Source organism: Alternaria arborescens (genome assembly GCF_004154835.1).
Source record: "Alternaria arborescens strain FERA 675 chromosome Unknown contig_10, whole genome shotgun sequence".
In the NCBI taxonomy this organism is placed as follows: Eukaryota; Fungi; Ascomycota; class Dothideomycetes; order Pleosporales; family Pleosporaceae; genus Alternaria; species Alternaria arborescens.
In genome coordinates this window covers 648,601-673,316 of record NW_021167865.1, presented here as the reverse complement: position 1 = coordinate 673,316, position 24,716 = coordinate 648,601, and the positions used below count along the sequence as shown (strand labels likewise).

Sequence of the window (24,716 nt, the reverse complement as noted above, 5' to 3'; positions counted from 1 at the left end):
TATCTGAGGCATCGAGCACAATCCGTGTCGCAGCCTTACTTCAGATGCGAAGTTGCTAACGATATCCGCTTATATTGAAGTTCTCCCCTTGTGCGCTAAGTCACACCATGCTTGCGGTTGTTGAAACATGGCAGACGTTTCGGAACATGCAACGAACCGAAACTCGGGGCGCCTGACAAATGCCGAGATGGTAAGGTTTGCCAATAGAGAACTTGCTCAAAACAGTGCTTGTGGTGTATTTGGGGTAGTGTTTTTCAGTTGGTGAAGCTGAGACGTTGGGGCAAATCATCGCCTTGACAAGCGCCATGCGTACAACCATAGAAGACTTTTCGGATCATCGAGATAATCGTAGTAGGAGTAGTCCATCGACAGTGGAATCATGTGTCGCATCGGAATATTCTTAGCTTGTCGATCCCAACATGCCTGTGTTCGTCGCTAGACTTGGTTTAAACTCGCCTCTATGGAACGCGAGAACAGAGCAAATGAGAAAGGGAATATCGATAAGATTATAAGGAACGTGGGACAAATGAGCTGGAAGGTCGTTGATCACATGCCAGCTCCTGGGTTGAGAGGTTACGCTCTCTGCAATACTCGTATTATCCCGTCTCAATCGGGGGACGCACGTCTTGCGGTATTATGTCCGAACAATCTTCACATGAAGCTTGTCCGGTCGATCCGGGGTTGTGCCGTGAAGCCCAAAATGGCCGTGGATGTAGTTCAGGATTGGAGCTGCGAACGCTGCCAACGCGCATGAGACAGAGGGCCAGGGTTCCCCGCTACCCCAAAGGAGACGACCTCGGCATCCCTGCCATGACGCCACATTGTATCTTCGATCAGGCACGAACGTGACAGTATGCGATTGTCAACTAAGGCAGGTGCTAGCACACACGGCGTCTTTGAATAGGCTTGGTGTTTTGGCGATTGGCATATAAGATGTCCTGCATATGGCCGTCCAAGACAGGCTGGTATCCACTACCAATAACCACAGCCCCGCAGCTCTTCATACGACACAGTCGTTCCATACCACATCAGTGTTAAGCAACGATAGGAATCGGCAACATGGCAGCTCCATCAAGTGCTGATATCAAGAATCTCCAAGGGAAATGGGTCATGGTAAGTTTTGTACAGCTTTCAGGTCACTTCGTTCTCTACAAAGCTTCGTCTTCATCCTAAGCATCGCTGGACTACAGAACAAGCCTAATGTATCCCAGAACAAATCCCTTTCCGATGCTTTCGATCCTGTTCTCTCTTTACAAGGCATCGGCTGGTTGACACGAAAAGCCCTCGGCGCTGCAACGATAACTCAACACCTTTACCAATCTCCCACAACAGGCGAGGACAACACCCCGACTACGCACATAAAGATCGATCAACTCATCACCGGCGGTCTCAAGGGCTCCGTCGAGAACCGCACGTTGGACTGGCACTACCGCGAGCACACTGACTGGCTCTTCGGCACCGTCAAGGGACGATCTCGCTACTCTACCATGGCCAAGACAGTGGAAGAAGGAAAGAGTGGAGGTGCAAAGGAGGAAGACATCAAGTTTTTGGCTGAAGGGTGGCTAAAGGAGACGGAAAACGGAGACATCGTTGAGAGCTACGCGGATAATGAGGGGAATGCTTGGACTGCGTGGCAAATCTGGGGGTTTGCAGATATTGGTGGTGAGAGGAAGTTGACGAGGAAGTTCGTGGTCAGGAAGAAGAACAAGGATGAGGTTGTTCGGGTTAGACTCGTGTATGACTACATTGGCGCGTTGGAGTCCGAGTAGGGACTTAGGCGATGGTGTTGTACATATGTGCTGTATCAACCAGCAAATTGCTCGTGAAAATCACAAAGGTTGACCTATGCATGCCATGACCATATTTGGATCTCAGGACTGGCTTTCATATCCCTCAAGTCAATGCATAGTAGTGCAATTCTTCCTTCCCGTATTGTGTGGCACTTTGCGCGACTCAACACGACCACAGGGCAGTTTAACCGGATTCTTGTACATTGGCATGCAAGTGTCGGCCCAGAAAGGCAATGGGTCGAGTAACTACCTAGAAGGAGTCCACTGCATAGTTACGTTGGGTCTTGGAAACCCGCTCATGCAGTAGCTGACAGGCTTAAGTACCGCAGTATAGCTCTTGCAGCAGGCGCCACAATACCTGTCAATCCCTCTATTTCGGCCTTCCACAGATCTGACAGTAACCGAAAAGCTCCGCTTGAGGAATATGTCTGAGTTGAGCCTCATACAGAACCTTTTCCTCGCTCTTATTGTCCTGACCTCCACGATCCTCATTTCGATATTAATGTACTTCACCATTCGTCTTGCTGCCAATCGAAGTAGAAACAAAGCCTGTCAAAATGCCGATTCTAAGCCTGTCCTACTCAATCCTGAATCCGGCCGAGTGTCTCGCCTTTCGCATCGCCTGTCTCGCCAGCAGACACAACAAGAGCATTACCAAGGTCTGCAGCAACGCTACTCGTCCGCACCGCCATCACCGTCGATCGAGCTCCTTCCAGAGATTGAAACAAGCTCGAGCGACGACAAAGCGAACGAGTGGCTAGAGCGAGGAGTTGCTGACAACGGTATTGACGTGGTTCATGGGGACCTGGGACAGAAAAAACCCGAGATGACGCAGGCGATGGTGATCAAACCAAAGAAACAACTAAGATGGGATCGGCGTGAGGGAAAGCTGGGCGATGGCAGTGGACATTCTAAGGTCGTCGAGAGGACGGACAAAGATGGTATGGTGTGTACGGAGTACCGGGCAGTTTGAGCGATTTGTTGGGTATCTTGAAAGCGGCGTTTGGAGATAATGGTGTTAGGGCCACTTCGGATGGACATAAATATCCATCTGCTCATAGCGACACCTAGGAGAGGCTTGCAGACATGAAGTTATCGCCAAAATATGTGGGGTTGTTGCGCAACTGACCAGTGAAACTCTACCTCTTATGCAATCATTCGTTGCGTGATAACCATACGAGTTTCGTACACGACGAAGAAGAGACTATTCAAGCAGAAGGCCAAAGTACGTAAAAATGGTGGAGAGATGACATTGACGACGGAAGCCAAAAAGACAGGTAATAGCGGGATAGTGCGACTTGAAAGCAGATGACACGCTCATTGAGATCGTCTGTTCAGCGGAAGTCGGTAGCGAGTTATGCGCAAACGACATTGATCTGTGTTTTTGAGGGGCTAGTAGTCGCTTCAGTGGTAGATGCTAGACAGATGGAGAGGCGAATGTAACGTGAAAGATGTTGATTCTCGACAGAAATATGAAGCTTTTTAAACAAATCGCAATTAGTCGGTACAAGCAGACGAGAAAGTACTTGGCAGATGATGGTGGTGAAGTCGTCATGATGTTTGAAGAGCTACCCGAGGATGATGGAAAGAGGGAACGGCAGTGCCTGGGTACTCGAGGTCTTTAGGCGTACGTAAGCTGGCGTAAGGATGTTTGCATCGTAAACTCGACTGCACGTCGCTGATCAGCGGAGATGCAGATGCAGGGGTGAAAGACGTTGCCCAGGTGCGGTAAGAATGTGGTTGGACGGTTACGCTAGGCTACGGCCGAATTAGCGTAGAAGCTTGGACAATCGACCAAATTTCACAACTTCGTAAACAACGCCTGTTTAGGTTCATTTACTTGAACTATTCTTCCTCTTGCACGACAAAGATACCCCTAGCGCGGTAAAAAACGGTACTCTCCCTCGGCGCGCGTCTTCACACATACACAACTGCGACTTCCCATCCGGCTAAGCAGCTGCCCGCCCCACTCGCTTCTACCACCTGACGAACCCCCACTGGACGAGCACACGAGCTCCTCCTTCGCGTCACCCTCCACCCAACATGTCGACCGAATTGGATATTGACTTCACGCGCCGGAACAAGAAGCCGCGCCCGCTATCTGAGCATGAGAAAGAGAAGCTGGATGAATTTATCGACGCGATCCATTACTCGGCAAGGTGGGTTGGCGATGCAAGAAGCGGTCAGCGCGTTTTCTTTGCTAACGCTGGACTTAGATACTCGGACGACGAATACGAATACCGTCATGTGCAGCTCCCCAAGCAAATGCTGAAAGCTATCCCAAAAGATTACTTCGACGGCGCTAGAGGCACATTGAAGCTGCTATGGGAAGAGGAATGGCGGGCACTGGGAATCACACAGGTATGCGTCAAAGAACGCGGGCTACCAACGACATGCTAATTTGGGAATAGAGTCTGGGATGGGAGCACTACGAAGTCCATGAGCCAGAACCACACATCTTGCTCTTCAAGTAGGTTGTTCCTATGCGAATATCGCGCGCTGCTGGCTAATCGTTGGACAGGCGACCGATCAACTACCAACCTCCTATGCACTGATCCTGATATCGCACCACGGCGCAGCACAAGGTCTACAACACGTTGACCACAATACGCGCAACAGCTGCGCAGACCACCACGGCACACGAGACGGCCTTATCGCGATACCTTTTTGTCCATTTCCAGCGAGGCGCGTTAAATATAACGATGATATGATAACGGTGGTATGATTGACGCGCTGGTTTTGTAGGGTTACGATCGGAGCGAAAGCGTGTCTCAAATCCATCATGACAGGGTACCCGAAAGCCCACAATTGTATATACAGCCGAGGCAGAAGGAGGTACTGGGCGTTACTGGAAATTGGGCAAGAGACCATGGAATAGGTAAACGGTTGCTAGCTGCTATAAGATCTTTTGATAGATTCGTAGCTCCTTCACTTGGTCAAAATCCTAAACCTGTTCAGACGACTTTTGGACACCAGTATGCCTTCCAGAATCTAAGCGCAAACTTGACGTATGTCATACGGACCGAATCTAGCGCGTCCCACACGTCAATCCTGGTCCCTGCGTTGTTCGTGTTTGTTGACATTTCTCCCAATGAGGAAATCATCGAGGTATGAAGAAAAAGCAAGGTGCGCCATTTCAAGAAATAAACGCAGAGTAGTATCGAAGAGGCATAGAACCTCGGCCGCCGACCTGAGCCAGGCAATCGATTAGTAAGCTACCTGGCAGCGTGCGTGTCTGCCTGGCTTCACAGAACCTCGAAAGCCTCACAACTCAAACTGATGATTCACAATTATTACAAGATCTTATAACTTTACACATACGACATTTCTTCTATTGCCGCATCTATCGAACCCGCAAAACTGCCACCCAATGGAGAACATAGACATAAACGTTTCCATATCCTGCGGTTTGCAGACACCGGTCAAAGCAAAATGTCAGATCTGATATCATGGGCACCGCATAGGAGCATCAGAATGACAAGCAGCTCCCCAGGACACAAAAAAAGCTGCGTTGACCTTTACATTATCTCCAGAGAAAAACCACTTGACTCCTGATCAGCTCCATTTCTCTCGAGAAAAAGAGTGCGACATACTGGTATACCAGGGATACAACGTCGATCGCATCAGGTCGCTGATGGATCTTCTTGGGTTTTCTGGATCTCATGTCCTCGATATTATGCGCCCAGATCTCGGTCGAGCACAGTATGATTAACGTTGCGAATAAATGATGCCATACGTAGGATGACCTACTTGCCCGCACACAATTCCCCGGTTAAGGGATCCATTAAGTACTCCAGGCTATCGGTACATGAGGGCGGTAATTGATGAGGGCCGTGCTCGACTCACGCGGTCGAAGTATGTGGGCACAGCCGGTGGCTCATTTTGTTGGCGAATTGAGCCAGCATATCAAAACCACTCGGAACCCAGCATAAAAGATCGGAGCGTAGGGGTGATTTGCGCTCAAAGACTGTAAAGTTCAGATTATACGAACTCCAATAGACGATGCACTTTGTCCGAGAACGTGATATGAGGGCAATCCACTGAACTGATTGATGTCTTGAAAATTCAGACTATACAAAAGCCATCAGATTCTCTCAGGAAAGCTAAGCATCGACAGAGCATCAACAAAGCATCAACAGAGTGTATACATAAAGGATCAAATAAGACATTTCTATCATGAAAGCCTTCTCCATTGTCCTGGCAGGCTTCGCCTCTGTCACTGTCGCACAGCAACAAACCCTCTGCGACCTATACGCTTACTACTCCACCAACGGCTACGAGCTCCTCAACAACCTCTGGGGCCGCGACGCCGCAACCTCCGGCTCGCAATGCACATACTACGACGGCTTCAATAATGGCATGGCCTGGCACTCAAACTGGCAGTGGCAAGGTGCCGAGAACAACGTGAAATCTTACGTTTACGCCGGCCGCTTGGCTACCAAAAAGTTGATTTCGCAATACAGCACCATGCCGAGCACAGCGCAGTGGAGCTACAATACGACAAACGTACGCGCCAATGTTGCGTACGATGTGTTCACTGCTGCGGATATCAACCATGATAGGAGCAGTGGGGATTACGAGCTTATGGTTTGGTAAGTGCTACTCTCATATTGACGCCCTGACCTCAGTTCAGTCATTAATTTCTCCACGTCAACAGGCTCGCCAGATTGGGCAACGTTTACCCCATCGGTACCTCGCAAGGCATGAAAACCGTCGACGGCCGCTCCTGGGAACTCTGGGAGGGATACAACGGGGCGATGAAAGTTTACAGCTTCGTTGCTGCAAGTCCTGTCACCAATTACAGTGGTGATATCAAGAACTTCTTTACTTGGCTCACCAGCAACAAGGGCTATCCTGCATCGAGCCAAAACCTCATCGGTAAGTTTCTAATGTTGCTCTAGGTCATAGAGCTAGGTGTGCTTATGCTAACGACTTTATTAGTCTACCAGTTTGGTACTGAAGCTTTTACGGGTGGACCTGCAGCGTTCACAGTTAACAGGTGGTCGGCGGAGGCCAACTAAGCGGGAAAGTCGGACCCGTGCTCATAACCTCCATGTTTTATAGCTTGGGAGGATGTTTGGACGAGCGCTCGCGACACGAAAATAAGAGTGACAAAAGAAGCTCTGTATTTGGCGAGGCATATGTTCGTGGCATGATGTAACCTATCGACGATGAGGCCGGGGAGCCCGCGGAGAAAAATTTTCGTCATTCTTAGTTATGAGTGCACTTTGAAAAGAATCTGCATTTGCCGCGTGCTCGAGTTAACATTCACTACTTCTTTTCTCCAACTCTTACTAGCGCTTCAGCACCGTCTTTACTGAGCCCAGTAGCGGCATGGGTAGCAGGCAATGTAGAATATGATAACGGGTGAGCGGCTTTTGCGAAGTGTTGTCCGTGTAGAAACAAGAAAGTGGATAGGGCATATGTGGTAGGTATGCCATGTGGCGGTTGTATGAGATGCGATGCGTGTGTAGGGTGTTGCCAATGTTGCCAATCACAGCTAAGCGGAGTGGCTGAATCACGCTCCGGAGAAAAGCGGCCCGACTTTCCCTGAGGTGTCATCAGCCTGGGCAGGATCCACCCATCTAGTCTGTCACAAGCAGATCTGCGCTTAACCATCTCGTAATGTCAACCACGAACCCATGGTCTTCGAAATTTCCAACTCTTTGAGGCGGTCGAGCGGGTATATTATTGTCCGATGTTTGGACCACTTACAGCGAGCGGACCTTGAATGGAATATTGTGATCTGGCTTTCTTTACGGCCCTTTGACATGGACCTAGGATATATCATCCCGTTGTTGAGAGATTAAATGGTGGTTTAAGCGAGGTCGGATGTGGAAATCCTGAGCGTGCTACTAGGGACCCATCTGTCATTCTGCAGAGTCGCAACCCAAGTTTGAGGTTGCTGGCAGTACGAGGCTAAGCCTTCGTTTTACGTACACTGGTGTAGATCGCATCCGATTTTCCAGCCGTCTGCGTTCTTGGTAGGTTTGGCGTCACCTAGAAACGCCGCGGTTGTTTACCAGCCTCCCTGAATCGCGTCACAACGGCGAAATCTGCTATGACATCAATGGCAGAATGCAACGGCAAGATGCAACTCGCTGACTAGGATTGGCGGAGATATTCGGGTCGTGTGCAGTGCCGGTGGTCGGAGCGGAAAGCGTTTTGCCTGAAGGGCGAGCGGTGAGAAACGAGACCAGGGGCATAGCGGAGCGGAGATCGCTATCGAGGGTCCTATTCTAAGTAGGGCTTGTGGAGAACACGCGACACGTGCGGAGGCCGTTCATACCACAACCATGGATACTGGGCAAGATCGGGCGAGATCCGCCTTACAATGAAGCGACTGGTGAAGGCGTTGCAAAATTTGCAATGCAAGACGTCTCGCCATGTGCTGTCGTGGCTGTACAGGCCGAGAATTCTGGCGGCAGGACCTGTCAGCTGCAAGGTCCCTCCAACGGTCGTTCACTGTTTACGCATGATAGGCGAGAGATAATGATGCGTAGTCGTGGGTGACGTGCATGTGCCAATACTAAAACTATAGAGTATGGTAACGAGTACATAAGAGTAATTCCCGTAGACAGTTAAACTGGATCTTGTGTAGTACCTACGCACAGATAAGGCAGAGCTGGAGTAATTGAAAGATCACATTATTCAGGTGGGGGATGGCACACGGTGCGGCCATTGGCCCGTCGAGCCTCCCTTATCTCTCGGCTGTACGTAAGATAGAATGCAGGAAGCCGCTAGAGCGCATCCAGCCTACCTCCAAGCAACGCCCGTGCACAGTGCATCTTGAAACCCATCCCGAGCACATGTCTGCCACAAAAGACACACGCAGCGCGCTCTCCAGAATCACTCCAATATATACGACTGCCAACCCCGATTATGCGCCTGCCCTCTCCCCACACAGGGTTCTAGGTCTCCAAGCTCCAAGCCCAGGCTTATCCCGCCTCTCCCGCCCGCCTGCGCCCATCCTCTACTTCTTTCGTGAACCTTCAATGACGGCGCGAACCATCAGTCACCTCATACTTCTCGCCGCCGTTACCGGCAATCTAGGACCCTGATCTGGGCCTCTCTTGAATCATCTCCGCTGGATTACTCAACTTTATTTGCTTTGCCCGGGATATCTCTCATAAACCGATTGAACTACCTATCTCCCACGCGATAAGACTTGTCACGTACCCTGCTTCCGATAGCCAGATACTTGCAACCTGATTCGGAAGCTAGCCAACGGGCCGTGGTCTATCATAGCCTTATCGCACCCATTCCACCACGCCAGCTAGCCATGACGGCCGTAGCAATGCAGCAGCCGGCTATGGGCCCGCGCCCTGTTGTCTCTATAGCACCAGCTCGTCCTCGCACGATACAGAAGTCACCATCCAGCAAGGAGAGCTTGGGCAAGCCCACTTCCAACAACGGTCCAGTATCTAACATCCGCTCACGGAGGGAACGCCCCTGTGACGCGTGCAGACGGAGGAAGAGTCGCTGTGTAATACACGAGGGCGCTGCACTGTGTGTCTTGTGCGAGTTCCACAAGCAAGAGTGTACCTTTGTACAGAGCCCACTGCCACGGAAAAGAAAGGTCGTCGACGGTGAGAAGAAAGATTCACCAAACAACACCAAGAAGAGGTATGTCTAGGTCACCCCACCTCCCTGCTTTTCGTTGCGCCTCCAGGCTCGCGTAGATATATCACTTCCGACGTCTGCTATGCCCTTTGCGTCACGCTACCAGGTCACGTGCGCACGTGTGACAGTACTTGCTTTTCCCGTCCCACGTCCAGTCACGAATTTGGAAATTGTGGTCGTCGCCCAATGTTTCGGTTCATCAGCATGTTGTCGGATGTCGTAGCTGACATCCTATGGCAGATCCGTCGACTCAGATCCTCCACCACTAGCACTATCAACACCCACCATCACAGCAACTGCGCCAAGTCCACCACCACCACAGCCCTCGCTGTCCCAAATAGCAAGTCTTCACTTGCCTCAATTTGGAGAGACACTGGGATTGCAGCGACGGCAGCATAGCAGATACATCGGTCTGAGTTCTCCGTTCGATTCCCTGCTTATTGGCTTGTCACAGTTCGATACCCATAACGAGTCGACCTTTGACCTTGGCACACTTCGACGAGTGAACGATCATGAATGTTTCATTATGCTACCTGACGAAAACACACAAGACTTCGCCGGCGAGTCTGAGGCTTTAGGCCAGGTTGAGCAGCTTGTGCATCCACATGGCCCAGCTTTGCTAGATCTGTACTTCCAAGTAGTACACCCAAATTACCCCATCATCCAGAAGCACTTGTTCGTCGAGCGATATCGCAATGGCGACCGAGGCTTCTCACCGGCTTTGTTGGCTGGCATGTACATTCTAGCCCTTAACTGGTGGTCACTCAACCCCAAGCTAGCCAACTATTCTAGACCTGATGCAGCCCGATTGGAAGCAATCGCCATGAAAGCGCTTGCATTGGCCATGGAGCGGCCGAAACTTTCCACTGTACAAGCTGGCTTGTTGTTGCTGCAGCGTCCTGAAGCGGACTCTTGGAGCTTAACAACTCAGCTGGTGGCAATCGGTCAAGAATTAGGCCTACATCTTGACTGTTCATCATGGTCCGTTCCTCTTTGGGAGCGTGGGTTGAGGAAGCGCATAGCATGGGCATTATACATGCAAGACAAGTGGAGTTCCCTGATCCATGGCCGACCATCACACATTTTCAATGCCAACTGGGCAGTAAAGCCGATTACGGAAGACGACTTTATTGAAGAAGGAGATGGTTTTGAGACACGGCAAGAAGAGACGGAAGATGAACAGGTGGAAAGTCACCGAGGCCGCATACTGTATGCTCAGATGATTGCGCTCACGCAGATCATGGCTGAGGTCATGGATACATTTTACACCCAAACGGCTATCCACGACTTCGCCAACGCTGGGAAGAAGTCAACTGAGCTGATACTCGCACGCGCCAAACCAGTGCAGATTAAGCTCCGTCAGTGGCATGAGAAACTACCAGCGGAAGTAAAGATGAGTGTCCCCGAAAAGGGTAAGCTCACCTCGACGGGTTACCTCCATCTCGCATACTTTGCAACAGAGATCACGCTCCACAGGCGCATAGTACAGTCGCTCGACTCTACTAACCCTGACTCATACGGTCTCTTCATGTGCCGCAACGCTGCGAAGACGCGCCTGATCTCGGCTATGGACTTTGTCAACAGACTAAAGCCAGAGCATTTACAGGCCTTCTGGTACTTTGCTTCCAAAGTCAACTTTACTCTTATTGGTACCTTTGGATCGTTACTGTGGGCTACGGCACCCGCCAAGGAGGAAGCTGAGTTCTACAAGCTCAGACTGTGCGAATACCGTTGGACGCTTTCGGTTTCTTCGAAGCGAGCCGACTTCCTTGAGTATGCAGTGTCAATGCTGGACGCGAGTCGCGCCATGCTGAACAACTTGGCGGAGAAGCCCAGTCTTGCAGAGCAAATCAGCAACGCCGGTGTGCCGCCCGCGCCGCCTCCACGACAATACAGCTCTTTCTCCAATAGGGGACCGCCACAGAATCCGAATGGAGCAGGAAGGTACGAGATGGAGGATGTCGATATGGGTGACGATAACGATCTAAGACGGATGTCCTCGGGCGAGAGCTTCGAGGGCTTTAATGACGGATCTCAGTATGGTGGTAGTCGACCACATACAGCTGGCAATTCGCCTCGCTCAATGTGAGCGGTAGATTCGAAGGAGTCGGAGCATAGCTTTGACGGCTTGTGGATTTGTCGTACATGTTTCAGGACAGCGTCTTCTGATGTTCAGCGATTAAGCGTTCTTTTTCATGGTGGGATGGTGGGCGTTATATAGGTACGCCTGGTGCTGCCATAACGGTGCTCTCAGGTTGCGCCAAAATGGCGCCATATTGCGACACAGGGATTGGGACACTTTATGGGTTTGCTCTTTAGCGACTATTGGTTACGATTTGATGTTGGATGATAGTATAGACCACCTATTGGATACAGGGTATTAACGCGAATGACAAGTCATTTGGTATATCGCCGCCTCGAAGGCGGCGCAAGCAACTTCGGTCTTTCTTTTGCGACAATCGGCACGTGCCGAGTGAAACGTGGGTGTACAAACCTACATTGGTGTAACAAAAATCCAATTCTTGACAATGAGACGTGACTGTCGGTGCAATATCTTGGATCGGATAGTGGTTGAGCCTGCAGCTACCTGAATGTTGATTCGGGGTTCGAGTAACAGCTGACACGCCTTGATCGTAGTGCCCTACGCCCATCAGCTCCGCCTGCAACACCCCGAGACTATCAAAGCCGCATCGATTCGGTCGGCAGCCAACCACACATGCGCCTGAGATTTGTTTCCAGCACAGCCGTCCAGCTCGGAGAGATGAAGTCATTGCGAGTGGGTGATGGTGGTCAGCGCGTAGTGTCCTTTCCGCGGATTAATGCGCGCCGCATCCCCATGTCCAGGTAGCGGGCCGACGCGAAGAACAGAAGCAATCCCTCCAGCCCCGACTTGACACCCTCACGCCAGGCCTGACACATTGAAGTAGTTCGCAGCCTGACCCGGGTGACAATGCAAAGCGTGCGGATGCGATGCGCTTCATGCCGCGATCAAACACGTCACTTGGCAGCGCCCCCTTCAGCCAGTCGCGATTTGACGATGAGGCGCTTTAGCGATTCAGGCGGCCAACTGGGCGTTGGAACACCGCTCATTCGCGATGTGAGATTCGCGAGGTTAAATCAAAAGAGCTGCGCTACTTCATTGCCTGGATGCAGCATCGTGGCTGATCTCCGGTGAGCTTCATCTGTTGGTACTTGTGCTTACCCCTGAGTGTCACATACAACGTCCTCGCGTTCGCCAAACTCCAGTCTTGGTATTAGATCGGCGTCTCAGCATATTTCTTTATACACAATCATCATTCTTATAATCTGCGTCGCGCCCTACTGAGAGCGGTAGACTTCTCGCTCTTCGCAATGGCCAAACTAACTTTCCTCTCGGACGACAACAAAGCCTGGAGACGACGGCTTGTGATCTGCTGCGATGGTACGTGGCAGTCCAGCGTTAGCAGCAAAAACAACATACCCTCCAATGTCACAAGACTCTGCCGGCTGATCGCGCGTGTTGGCGCAGACAAAGACGATCCCTCGAAGAAATTCCATCAAATCGTCTATTACGACTCCGGCATAGGAACCGGAAATCTCAGTGCTTCTGAAGCGCGACGACAGGGTGGCACGGGAGCTGGCTTGGCAGAAAATGTCATCGAAGCATACAACTTTATCGTGCAAAATTACGAGCCGGGGGATGAGATCTTCTGCTTTGGGTTCTCGAGAGGTGCCTACACAGCACGTGCGGTTGCTGGATTGGTCTCGGATCTCGGTGTCATTGCACCAACCAGTATGCAGTTCTTCCCTGAGCTGTACCGTCTCTACCAGACAAACGAGGAAGGCGGCGAGTTCAGAGAAACACAAGCGTGGAAGTGGTTCACCAAGGGCAAGCTCAGCAAAAAAGGAGAAGAGATGGAGAAGATTGGTATCGATATCAGAAACACTGGCATGGATGATCTTCGACTCATGACTGAAGTGTGGGAGATTCGACCGCACGGTGAGCTTGCAGTCAGTGAGGGTAGTAGAAAGGTGAAGGTGGTGGGTGTCTGGGATACTGTTGGCTCATTGGGCGTACCAGACCTAATCGGTCTAGACCTTGCACGGGCAAGGACGAAGTACGGATTCCACAATGTCAAGCTGACGGAGAGTGAGTTCTCATCTATCAAGGAACATGCATTTCTTGCTAACCGTTCGATAGATATCGAGCATGCATATCAGGCATTGGCTTTGGACGAGCGTCGCAGGGCTTTCCGCCCGACTCTCTGGTACATTCCCACAGATCTCGTTGACGATCCGAACCGACCTACGCCAGAGCTGAAACAGGTTTGGGTATGTGAGATCTTACTCCAAGAAGGAAAACTTCACTAATGATGATTCTCTTAGTTTCCAGGTGTTCATACCAACTGCGGCGGTGGATCACAAGACGCTTTCGGCGACATGAAAGGAGATTCCGAAAGTAGGCGATATTGTGTTCTACCCGCAAGATATACACACTAATATTTGCTTAGATATCTCTACAGCAACTCTATGCTGGATGCTCCAAGTCATCTCCCCCCATCTTACCATTGACCGACATGCCTTCTCTCTCTTTATGGCTCAGTACACGCGCTGGCTCTTCCGCCTCCGCTACGCATGTACCTACCACCATGAGGGCTCTTTTGAGAAGTTCTTAGACAAACTACCGAAACTACCCAGCTTCAGTCTCACATGCGACGAACTCAAACCTCCACGGCGTGACCCCCCACACGAACACACCAACTTCGACTTTAGCTGGGGTACAGGCCCTCTCGTAGATTCGTATGGCGGCTTCTACCACTTCCTTGGAGCACGTGCGCGTAAGCCAGGCCACGAAGAAGTCGAGATATACGACGCTAGAAGGAAGGCACAGAAGTGGGTCAAACTTCGCGATATGGGCGATACAAACGAATACATCCACCCCATTGTCCACTACCGCAGTCTTATACGCGGATGGGACAAGTACTCACCCATGAGAAGGAAGTGGAACCGCGACAATTGGCGCAGTAAAAGAGATGATATGATGAGATTTTGGTGGTACATGGATGGGGAACAGGACACGTGTGCGATACCCGAGTGGGCGATAATGCCCGACAAGGAGGGAGAAGAGTACAATTTCGAGAGGATGTGGTATCATCAATGCGAGGACACTGCAAGGTCGTTGTACGATGTTAATCGTGCAGAAGAGAATTTCTTGGAGGTGTTGGATGAGAAGGTTGATTTTGCTTTTGACGAGAGGCCGCAGAATGTTTGGCCCTGAGGGAAATATAGTAAAATGGCTGCTAGGGGTTTCTGGCGGGGAGACGACAAGGCGAGCAGTGGGACGATGTCGACTTGGGAAGGTGATGATGAGAAAACTACAATACCCCCTGTATTTAGCGTAGCAGTTGAGATACCTGTTTTAGGGGGCGATATGATTGCTTCCGTGGAGTTCGGTGTCGTGTTAAGATCAATGTCATTGTTGGGGTAAGAAATAATGAGGTTGAATAGATTGTCGGCGGGTCGAGATACAATTACGAGGGATCTGGCCACTTGTGTTTATATCTTTGAGTTCTTCTAAGTACAAGTCTGTGTCCATGTCATCGAGAAATACCTCCACTAAGATGTTATATAGCTTGCGCCAATCTTTGGTCTCAAGTCAATAATACGCTTGTATATATGCCTGTCGATTAGGTGAAAAAATGTAGACAACATAGTCAACAAACACCAAAGATGAAGTTTGTAGTAACTCCTTCGTTCTTGACATGCTGCGACATGAACAAAAAATCGTCGACAGCACATCTTGATAGAGGAGCTGATCTTAGCCAAAGAATTGGACGGGCGGGTGATCCTAAGACAGGGGTACAAAGCAAGTGAATTCCGATAGAGTGAATGTTTAAGGCATGAGTGATGATGGTTTACTAAGCATACGGAAATCTGGGAGCTGCTTCATGTCGTCGTGGTCGAAACAAGACAGGTCCGTTCAGATCTTCCATGCCGAATGCTTGGGCCGCGTGAGCAAGCGTGCAATCTGTTCGAGAGCAGGTGACAAATTTGTCGCACCTTAGTCGTTTGCATGCCACCTTGTCGCCTTTGTTAATCCTTAACTTGCAGGGAGGACATATCTGATCGTTAGTGCACAGACGATCTCCGGAATTGTGCCAACATTCAACACATATAGCTACACGCGGATCCCCTCCGACAACACTTTTTCGTGTAGCCTGCTGCGCATTATAACCTTCTCTATCCCTAGGATAGAAGACGACGTTAGTATAGCCGTCGTCGTGATGTGCTCGGTCGCAGTTGTGGGGGCAAAACCAGTTGTCTCTATTCTCGCGATAAGCAGTGCAAGCTTCCCTCTCACAAGCAATCTGTAGCTCCTCGCAGCTATTGCATGATCCCGGTCTGTTATCGCATGTCTTTCCTGACTTCCAACATCCGTGGCATGGTACGTGAGCTCGGAAAGCGCCGCGAAGTTGTCGGATGAGTTCTTGAGGAAAGCGCATGATCGTACAGGGAACCGGATTTCTTTTGTCTGTTGCTTGGCGTTTGTAGCACTCTCCACAACTGTAATCTTCATCGGGCAATGCGTACGTGATATCAGGATGGAGGAACTTGCAGCTCTTCTCGTCTGAACAATGATCACAATGAAGCCGGAAGCTTGTAGTAAAATCAGACAGTGCGACGAGATCGCGCAGCATGATCCCCAGGTCCGTTTTCTCTACAAGCTGACTCAAAGCAAGGAGCTTGGTCTTTCCATGTTTCATCTCTTTTCTTGCTGATCGAATTTCCTCGAGCTTCTTCCGCAACTCCTCCCGGTAGTTACTGACAAAAGAGCTCGCTTGAGAACCGTGCGGACGACCCCAGCCGGCCAAGACACGCTGCAGTAGACTAGCGAGAATTAGCATCGAATTTTAACCGCAGCTGAGTATATCAAAGTAGAAGACAGAAGGCAATATTCGGGTTAGAACTCACTGGTACGTAGGATGGAGGGATAAGTCGTGTGCTAGTCTTAGGTCTCCATGATTCCATTGCCGTTGTAGAAGACCCTTTGGTCCACGAAGAGTAGTAATCAACCTTCTGTCATTTTGCGTAAAGGTTTCGCAAAAGTATTGGTGTACTGAACCGTCATCAAAGTTGTAAACCTTGTTTAGAGGCTCCGCGCTATCCTTCAGGAAGGGGTAGTCGAGCAATGACCACTGCTGGCTTCGTTGGACATCTGAACCGAGGACTCTGGGCTGAACATATGTCCATTCTCTTGGTAGATGCCTCCCATCGCACTTCTCACAAGTTCTTGAATCAGGCAGGATAGTTGTTTCGGTAGAGGGAAGAAGAATAGCTGTGTCTAAGCAAGCTGAAGATATCTGGCCCAAAACGGGAATGTGGCCGGTTGTTGCGACATAGACGAAGTCTTGGGTTGTGCAAGCAGGAACATCCCAGCTGGTATTCATAGCAGGCTCAAAGAGTCGTGACATTGACATCTCATCAGCTGATATTGACTCCGCGGGCGCACGATGAGGGAGAAATCTCACGGCAATACACCTCTTAGTCCCAGTGTTGATTACCAATGATACTGGGAGTATGCCACTAGTTCTGTACATCTCTTCTTCATCAGGGAGCCAGGCGTGTTCGACTATTACTGCGTTGGCGCACGGATGGTTGTGAAGAAGGATACAGGCGTGGTAACGTAGTTTGCAACATTGCTCATTGATCTTGTCGCGAAACAAGAGACCAGCCTGAGCTACTTCCATCTGGTGTGCGTGGTAGCTAGCGATAGAGTCATCAGAACCTCCAGCATCTTCGCCGTACATGCTGTTCGTTGCGATCGTGGCATCGTAGTGGGCAGCATCCCTCCACTTTTCACGAAGCCTAGACTTTGCCACACTACCGTTGGCTCTGATAGTGTTGATGAATTGCAAATCGCTACCAGGCGCCGCCATGTTGATCGTGTGAGAGTTGGCAACGTTCGAATCATAATTGTTTTCATCAAGTCGAGTGTAGATGGTTAACTCGTCTCCGCATTGGTGAAAGAGAAAGTGCCAGTTGAGTTTGGCATTGTTCCATCCCGGGTCGAATTCCATGTCATCTCTTCGCTTTCGTACAAGATGTTTGTGCTCTACGTTGTAACATTTGTTTTCCAAATGGTCGATAAGAAACATGTCACACACCAGCGGTCCCACAGGATTGAATGCGATAGACATGTCGGATGCTTTTTCCACAAACTCTAACAGGCGATTAATAGCAACTCTTGATGTATGCTGTGACCTCTCACGAACTTCAAGGAGGTTGTGCGTTGTCGTGTCTGGTTTGGGTATACACCAGCCGTGAAATTCAACTTCGTTAGTTGGGTTGATGTAAGTCGTCCTGTTACGTGAAGCATGCACAATACGGGTAAGCGCGTTGTATAGCTCGCTTTCATGTACTGCGAAGGGTGCCAAAAGATCACTGAACACAATCTCCTGATTGGTACGCAAAGAAGGTCCTAGATGATTCAGGCCAGCCCTGATACGTCGCCTGTTGACGTTGTGCAGGTTGACCCAGCAGCGTATCGGTACGATACAGAGATAGCTTGGAAATTGGGGGACTGTTACTATGAAGAATGGAGCCCATTGGCCGGGCTTTGGGGAACCAGTGCCCATCTTTGCATCAAATCGATATATCTGGAGCGACTCTAATCCGGGATGTTCTGCACGTTTCTCGGCCCAACGTAACGCTGATGTCGAATCATCATAGGGAAAGTCTAGTGGTGGATCAATGATGAATCCGCCATCTACGGTGACATGATCGGGACCTAACAATTTTATCAGTAGACTGCTCAAACAGAAAACGCTATATCAAAGGTGTATGAAAAGGCATACTTACCTCTGATAAGCCCTATGTTTATTTTGTCTTTTCCACGGTTGGTTGTAAGGATGTTATGTAGTTTTTGGAAAGTGAGAAACTCTACCATCCATCCCACAATTTGTGGAAAACGTTCTTCGATACCCTTTACTGACTGTGCATCGAACTTTTGCTGCGTATGATGCGATGCCATCGTAATACCGGTAGCTGACACGGGATGAGAAGAGAAATAATAAGCTTGTCAGCAAGCGATGAGCAGCGGGCTTATCTATCGATGAGGAGGGCTATCTGTCGCATCCCGATGCACGGACAAGGCGCTGATCCCATTCGATGTTGTATTGTGAACTCCACAACAAGATGCCGCCGTGAACAACGATAGCACAAGTGCCAGCTCATTCGACCCACAGTGTTTGTGCTGGTACACAATACATCTGTCCGTGAGCAATCGATTAGCTTTTTTGATTTTCATATGGAGACATAGATGCAAGGCCGTTCATCTCCTTGAGGATATATTTGCTGTTTGCTATTATAGGTAGCACGCAAGAAGGTCAATCAACGTTAGACAGTGTGCTAACACTACCACGGCTCTTTGCTACCGCACAAACACTCGTTTAGCACCAGGCAAACATTTTGTTGAGCGCAGTACTGCGATTTCGCGGTGTGCAATCCCCACCCTTTGCGCCTTACGGTAACCGTCCGTACCTACTTTCACCCCACTGTATCCGCCAACGATCTCTGCCATTCCGAGGTCTAAACAGAATCAGCTAGAACTATTTTGCATAATGAATCGATTGACTTCATCTTATACAAACGACCGCGATGGCGAACTTCCAGGTGATGGCTCCGCAATTTCATCCTCCTTAGCAACGGACTCGAAGGGAAACGAAGCTCATCCAGACCAGTTCTGTGAATGCACGCTTAGAAAGGACCCAGAAAAGGACCGATGGCAGAACGGAAAATGGAGAAAACAGTGTCACAGATGCCGTGCTGAAAAACAGGTTTTCGGGGTACTATACTCTTACTGCCTTGTCTCTAGTCCGCTAACTTCTGCATAGATTCAGAACCAGATAGTACCCAAGAACTTGATCCAGACGCCATCTGATGATCTCCAATCAAAACTCCTCAAACATTCTAAGTCTCTGTCAGCTCAAAACGCAATATCTATAGCCACGATACCAATCAGCATTCCGTCATCTTTGCATAGTGTAGCAGGTACTTCGATTTTTTCAGACAGCCAGGAGCAGCAGAAGCTTTTAGAGTCTCTGGAATGCAAGCCTTCAGCGGAAGCTATCGTACGTGAGATTCTCCGCTACCAGAAGGAGGGAAGGGATCTTCCATGGTTACAGGACATTATCCCTGAGTTAAGGCCTGGTGTTGAGAGCGGCGCCGAGTGGGTACAGTCAGCCCGCAACAAGCTCTGGGGAGCAGACGTTTGGGAACAGCATAAGAAGCTATGTGAGAAAAGAGAATTACTCGGCCAGACACTACCCGAACTACCAACTAACGATTATGGGCTAAGGAGATACTGGTTGACTATTATCGAAACCTTGAGACCAATTAGTCTGAGGATGGCGCTAGTTGTTGACAGGGTATCTATCGCCATTGGAAGAAGGGACTGCATCCTGTTAACCCCAGGCGGTACGTGGAGGGAGACACCTACTGAAACCAATACTCCCCAGTATACGTTTCTCGTTATCCGACAGGTTCTGCAGGACAAGATCCTTAGTCCACTTATTGATGCTATCACCATGAAGATCCATCAGGGAGACAGCTACGAAACATACGATAACGCAGAGTCTGTCGACAGCAAGCAAGCGCAGTCTCATCAGCGAACCCTTGTGCTCAGAGAAGCTTTACAAAATCTGCGAAGCGTTGTTATCGAGGAGAAGGACATAGACGATAGTTCTACAGCCGAACGTTTCGAGCATAGTGAACTAACCGCCCTGGCGAAGAAAGAAAGTGGAGAGGCCTACGGTACAGCCGATAAGAGACCAGGTTCGTCGACTCGTGCATTAGCAGAGATCAAGAAACTGCGAATGGACACTTAGCGTCAAACGACGCACCTCAAAGCTTGTTTGTGCAAGGGTCGGTTTTATCATGCTAAGATAAGCTTGAATATTTTGTAGGGATATTTCGAGTATGATCAGTATGGGTGCAGTTGTAAGATTGCTAGAACACGTGATATCTTGTTGTTGTTGTTGTCTTTGCGTGTGGTGCAAGATCCTCACTTTCCAAATCCCCAGCCTGAACTTCCTAGCTCCAACTCTTATGTGAAGAACATAACCTACACCACATTCTTCATTACCATCAATATCTCGTCTACATATTTCAACACTTTCCCTCTTCACCGAAACAGATAGATCTATGCCTCCATCTCCGTTCACAATGAGTCTTCCTCATTTTCGGTATTCGCCGGCTTTGGACCCCGACGTCTTTCGTACGAAGCGCTCAAGAGTTCTTGGAACTTGTCTTGGAACTTTCTCAGCGCCTTTCTTGATTCATGTATTTTCGTGAGATTCTGTTGTTGCAGACTATGCCATTCTACCTTCGACGAACAGCGATGAAATACTTGGGCAAAGGCAATGAGAAGCTTGGCACTAGTGTCGTACTGAACTCTGGGTGAACACTGGAGATCGCTCGGAAAGATCAGTTCACCGGGCTGCTCAACTTTGTCGTGATCGAAAGTTCTATGTACCCACAAGAGGCATTCGTGTAAACAGTCCGGCACGGTATCTTTCATCTTACCATCAAAGTCGAACGACATTGACCGTATGTCAGTGTATGGAATCTGTATAGCCTTGGAGCTAAGAGTATATTAGTTCAGAAGGATTGTAGTAGCGAGAGTCATCACCACTTACCTCGGTCGAATGTGGCACTCCCATGTTGAACAGCTCTTCAATCGCTGCGATGGTGTAGCATTGTCCCACCACTTCTTCTCAGAGGGTGACCACATCTCAAATGCAAGAAAGAGTGCGGCTTCAGCCCCACTACTTCCAGGCACTTGATGACCTTCTATCCGAAGCCAGCATATTTTGACTACCTGAATTAGCAAACAAGACAAAGTGAGACGTAAGACTTACAGGGTTGTCGACTGCGATTTGCACAGTTGTTTAAAGACACAGCAAGAAGCCCGGATGGTGTAACAGTAGTTGCTTCGGTCTTGTAACGCTCCATAAGGCCGGAGGCTTGAAAGTTCTCGAAAAGTCGCCCCAAATTGTAAATGTCCCTAAGTCTTTCCGTGATAGCGTCCCAATGTACAGAATGGGTGGCGCGGGAGATATCAGAGCTTAGCACACCTGAAGGAAGCCTTTGAATCGTGCTTTGGTTGTGTAGTAGTAAACTCTCTTGCTCAGGACTAAGAGTAGCAAGCCACTGCTGCTCAACAACTTCTGTTTTGGGCTGGTTCTTTTGTTGCAACTTGTCTTGTTTAGATAGCATCAAATCGCGCGGAAAGTCTTTTGAAGAGATTGTGCCCCTGCAAAACGCGCAATTCTCGTGCTGTTCGCCCTTTCTTTTGCCTTTTAGATATTTCTCGGTAGGCGCCACATAACGAGCTTTACATGTCCTGCAGACACGATGTCCAGTGTCAAGTACGGGCGCGGGAGATTGCGCTGGGTTTGACATTAGCGTAGATCAAGTTAACGATCTGTTGGAAGTAGTGATTCGAAACACCTCTTAGTTATAACAAAACTATAGGCCTTGTGACACTCGCATCTGCCCGATGTGCGGAGATGAATCGGGAAAGTTTGTCTTAGCAATGTGGTCATCTGTATCTAGATGGTTTGTTCAGGAAGGATCGAGCCAGACGACAAGATTGGTCACAATCGTAGGGCGAGTTCTATCATTTGCCTTGCGCGTTCAGAATTTGTTGTTCGCTTTGTCCAAACTCACACTTTGATGCATTCGATCTTCCTGCATATATAGATCTATGATTTGACCCAGATAATATTCGGCAATGGAAGGACATTGCTGTCGAAACATGAGTTGCTCGCGTTTCCGCACCACGAGCATGTGGAGGACATATCGTATGAGATCAACAAGGCAGAATGTACGTATGTCGCGATATAACAATTACAGAGAGATTGTGTTGCGAAAAGTGAGGGTGAGGTAACGGCTAGGACATTTAGCACGAACAAATTACCAGGCACGATAGAACGAAGTAGACCTTTAACAAAACTCAATACAGTTCTACTCATCTTTACCGCCAATCACGATAGAGCTTTTCAAGCCTGTTTGCTTAAAATCGTTTCTCTGTCACTGACTAATGATTCAACATGGAGACAATCCTCACTAGATAGATATGCGTGGCGAGCGGCTAAATAAGCGAAATTCCAGCCAAGCCCCACATCCAAGCGAACCGACCCAGTGTCTGCCCACAGCACTAGTTGCAAAACACGTAGCCTGTGAACATTGCCGTAGATTAATAAAGATAATAATCGTGTAATCACCATCAATAACAGGGCGTGTGGCTCAGTGGTAGAGCGTCCGCTTTGCATCTCTTTCGGTGCTAATCTGCGGAAGGTCCGGGTTTCGGTAAGTCGCAGGAAGTCAAACCGTTCGAATTCATTCGCTAACATGATACGATAGATCACCCGCCCGTCCACTCCTTTTTTTTGGGGGAATTATTGTACAAAATTTGCGATAGTTATAGCGTTGTTGAGTGCATACTACAGTAGTGTTAGACGACGACGAGCTATCCACTACTTTCGAACCACATTTTTACCCATACTGTCAGGTGCTCACAAATGAGGATTGTGGCAAGAATTGGCAGCTGCCGTAAAGTCAGCGATAGAGCTGGAAGAGGGCCTGGTGTTGCTCTGCGAGCTTACCTGAACTGCAAAGCCAGGGCTTCGAACTAACGTGCAAACACCTGCGCAGAAAAGACGTGTCACGCTTCTAGCTATGAACACGATCAGATACATGGATGCACAAAGCATTGTGATTGATGTAACAGCAGCGGTGGCCAGGACAGTGGAGGCATGGTGCTTCCCGATCAACGTTGAAAGCACGGTTCTGCATATTCGTGCAACTGAGATAACTGCAGTGATGTTGTTCAGCTGTATCGCAATCTCCCGCTGAAGACGCTGGTGTGTGTCGAAAACTAGATTGATAAGAGAACAGGTATAGCTCGGGGCGCATGAAGATGAAATGGTCACAACTGTCTTAATAGTATATTAGTAAAAATACCAGGGCACCAAAGAAATTGGCATACGTACCATACGAAACTTCCTGAAAACCAACACGTCGATCGCATCGACTAAGAGCCAAGCGACAGGAGCACATACGCGCCAAATCCAGAGCAACCCATGTACCGTTGCCATGTAAGCGTCGTTGAGCTCGTCGCAGTATATTCCGTACACCACCGGTAGGCACACAACACTCGCGGCAAACACATTAGAGTGGACAAAAGAAGGCATGATGGATTGGAAGAGGGATGAAAAGGTTTGCAGAGAGGTTGAAGAAATGAAACGGGAACCTGCGGCGCAGACGCTGCAAATGCAGCCTTGTGCCTAAGACTTCGCCAATCGTAGGATGTCATAGCGTGGCTTACCTGGAAGCAAACCGGATGGCCTCGCAGCAGTCCTTCTCGTATAAGAAGCTATGACGGAAAGGGATGTAATAGCCATGTAGTTCCACGAGAAGACTACATCGGTCGCTGTAATAGATGAAGGTTTGGAGAAACAGCAAAAGCTGTTTAGAAGATGCGAGAGCTGATGCTAAGCGCACTAGCATGAGAGAGAATTCAACAAAGAACTCAATAGAAACATCTCGTCACTAACACGTTCGTATAAAGAGCCACTCAAAAAAATTTACAACTAAGAACTGATCACAAATGATCTTCAGACAGATTGAGCTGAACCCAACAGTCATCATCAGCTCACTCGTCTTCATCGGGCTTCTATCGCACCCCGTACAACTAGCCACACTTATCATCAACCTTGTTATTGTAGTGTTTACCGTCTTGAGCTTCGTCTTCCAGTCTGCAGCCGTAACCATGAGAAAGGTAGCAGTCTCAGATATCTTTGAAGCAGCAATGAGCTTGCCTGCTACGACAACTGATTACATATTCGGGAACCTTTTCAGCTTGAACGAAGAAGTCAGGGAGCTGGTGAACTGCTGTGGAATAAATCGCGACGGCAAGCCATGCGGCAATAAAGCATGTAAGCCACCTGGGTGGAGATGCAGGTATCATATCAAATAGTACATTGTCGTATATCAGGAGAGACGAGCGCTTGAACTGGAGCAGCTGAGTCTGTTGTGGATCTTTCCTGGAGGCTGACGTTGAGAATGGGAGTATCATGCTGTCCGAAAACCGAAGCTCATAGTGCGACGCTGAACGGAGATGAGGGACCTTGTCTTGAGTAGATGATTTGTTAGGCATGTCGAGCAAAGCAACATGTGAAACACGGCCACGGTGGATCAATCAAGTTTCGCAAATAATGAAGTATGTTGCAGATCGCAGGTCCTTTGTGCCTTGCATGTATT

General features: G+C 49.2%; 8 protein-coding genes across 8 annotated transcripts; 7 read left to right on the top strand and 1 right to left on the bottom strand.

Moving 5' to 3' along the window:
• Positions 1–1,059: 1,059 nt before the first annotated feature.
• Positions 1,060–1,769, top strand: AA0111_g5301 (hypothetical protein; the record flags this gene model as incomplete). The annotated part of the gene is made up of 2 exons (XM_028651399.1): positions 1,060–1,113; positions 1,212–1,769. 2 exons carry the CDS (start codon positions 1,060–1,062, stop codon positions 1,767–1,769), a joined length of 612 nt encoding a protein of 203 aa, XP_028507097.1.
• Positions 1,770–2,214: 445 nt separating this feature from the next.
• Positions 2,215–2,763, top strand: AA0111_g5300 (hypothetical protein; the record flags this gene model as incomplete). The annotated part of the gene is made up of 1 exon (XM_028651398.1): positions 2,215–2,763. The coding sequence occupies one exon, from the start codon at positions 2,215–2,217 to the stop codon at positions 2,761–2,763; it is 549 nt and encodes a 182-aa protein (XP_028507096.1).
• Positions 2,764–3,833: 1,070 nt separating this feature from the next.
• Positions 3,834–4,345, top strand: AA0111_g5299 (hypothetical protein; the record flags this gene model as incomplete). Its single annotated transcript, XM_028651395.1, has 4 exons — positions 3,834–3,949; positions 4,007–4,151; positions 4,202–4,260; positions 4,312–4,345. 4 exons carry the CDS (start codon positions 3,834–3,836, stop codon positions 4,343–4,345), a joined length of 354 nt encoding a protein of 117 aa, XP_028507248.1.
• A 1,621-nt stretch (positions 4,346–5,966) lies between these two features.
• Positions 5,967–6,811, top strand: AA0111_g5298 (hypothetical protein; the record flags this gene model as incomplete). The annotated part of the gene is made up of 3 exons (XM_028651394.1): positions 5,967–6,382; positions 6,448–6,668; positions 6,732–6,811. 3 exons carry the CDS (start codon positions 5,967–5,969, stop codon positions 6,809–6,811), a joined length of 717 nt encoding a protein of 238 aa, XP_028507247.1.
• Positions 6,812–9,072: 2,261 nt separating this feature from the next.
• On the top strand, positions 9,073–11,502 carry AA0111_g5297 (Transcriptional activator protein; the record flags this gene model as incomplete). The annotated part of the gene is made up of 2 exons (XM_028651393.1): positions 9,073–9,416; positions 9,654–11,502. The coding sequence occupies 2 exons, from the start codon at positions 9,073–9,075 to the stop codon at positions 11,500–11,502; spliced, it is 2,193 nt and encodes a 730-aa protein (XP_028507256.1).
• A 1,262-nt stretch (positions 11,503–12,764) lies between these two features.
• Positions 12,765–14,670, top strand: AA0111_g5296 (hypothetical protein; the record flags this gene model as incomplete). Its single annotated transcript, XM_028651392.1, has 4 exons — positions 12,765–13,542; positions 13,594–13,724; positions 13,779–13,851; positions 13,904–14,670. The coding sequence occupies 4 exons, from the start codon at positions 12,765–12,767 to the stop codon at positions 14,668–14,670; spliced, it is 1,749 nt and encodes a 582-aa protein (XP_028507255.1).
• A 1,690-nt stretch (positions 14,671–16,360) lies between these two features.
• On the bottom strand, positions 16,361–18,423 carry AA0111_g5295 (hypothetical protein; the record flags this gene model as incomplete). The annotated part of the gene is made up of 2 exons (XM_028651391.1): positions 16,361–18,180; positions 18,252–18,423. The coding sequence occupies 2 exons, from the start codon at positions 18,421–18,423 to the stop codon at positions 16,361–16,363; spliced, it is 1,992 nt and encodes a 663-aa protein (XP_028507254.1).
• A 589-nt stretch (positions 18,424–19,012) lies between these two features.
• AA0111_g5294 (hypothetical protein) lies at positions 19,013–20,278 on the top strand (the record flags this gene model as incomplete). The annotated part of the gene is made up of 2 exons (XM_028651390.1): positions 19,013–19,237; positions 19,286–20,278. 2 exons carry the CDS (start codon positions 19,013–19,015, stop codon positions 20,276–20,278), a joined length of 1,218 nt encoding a protein of 405 aa, XP_028507253.1.
• Positions 20,279–24,716: the final 4,438 nt, after the last annotated feature.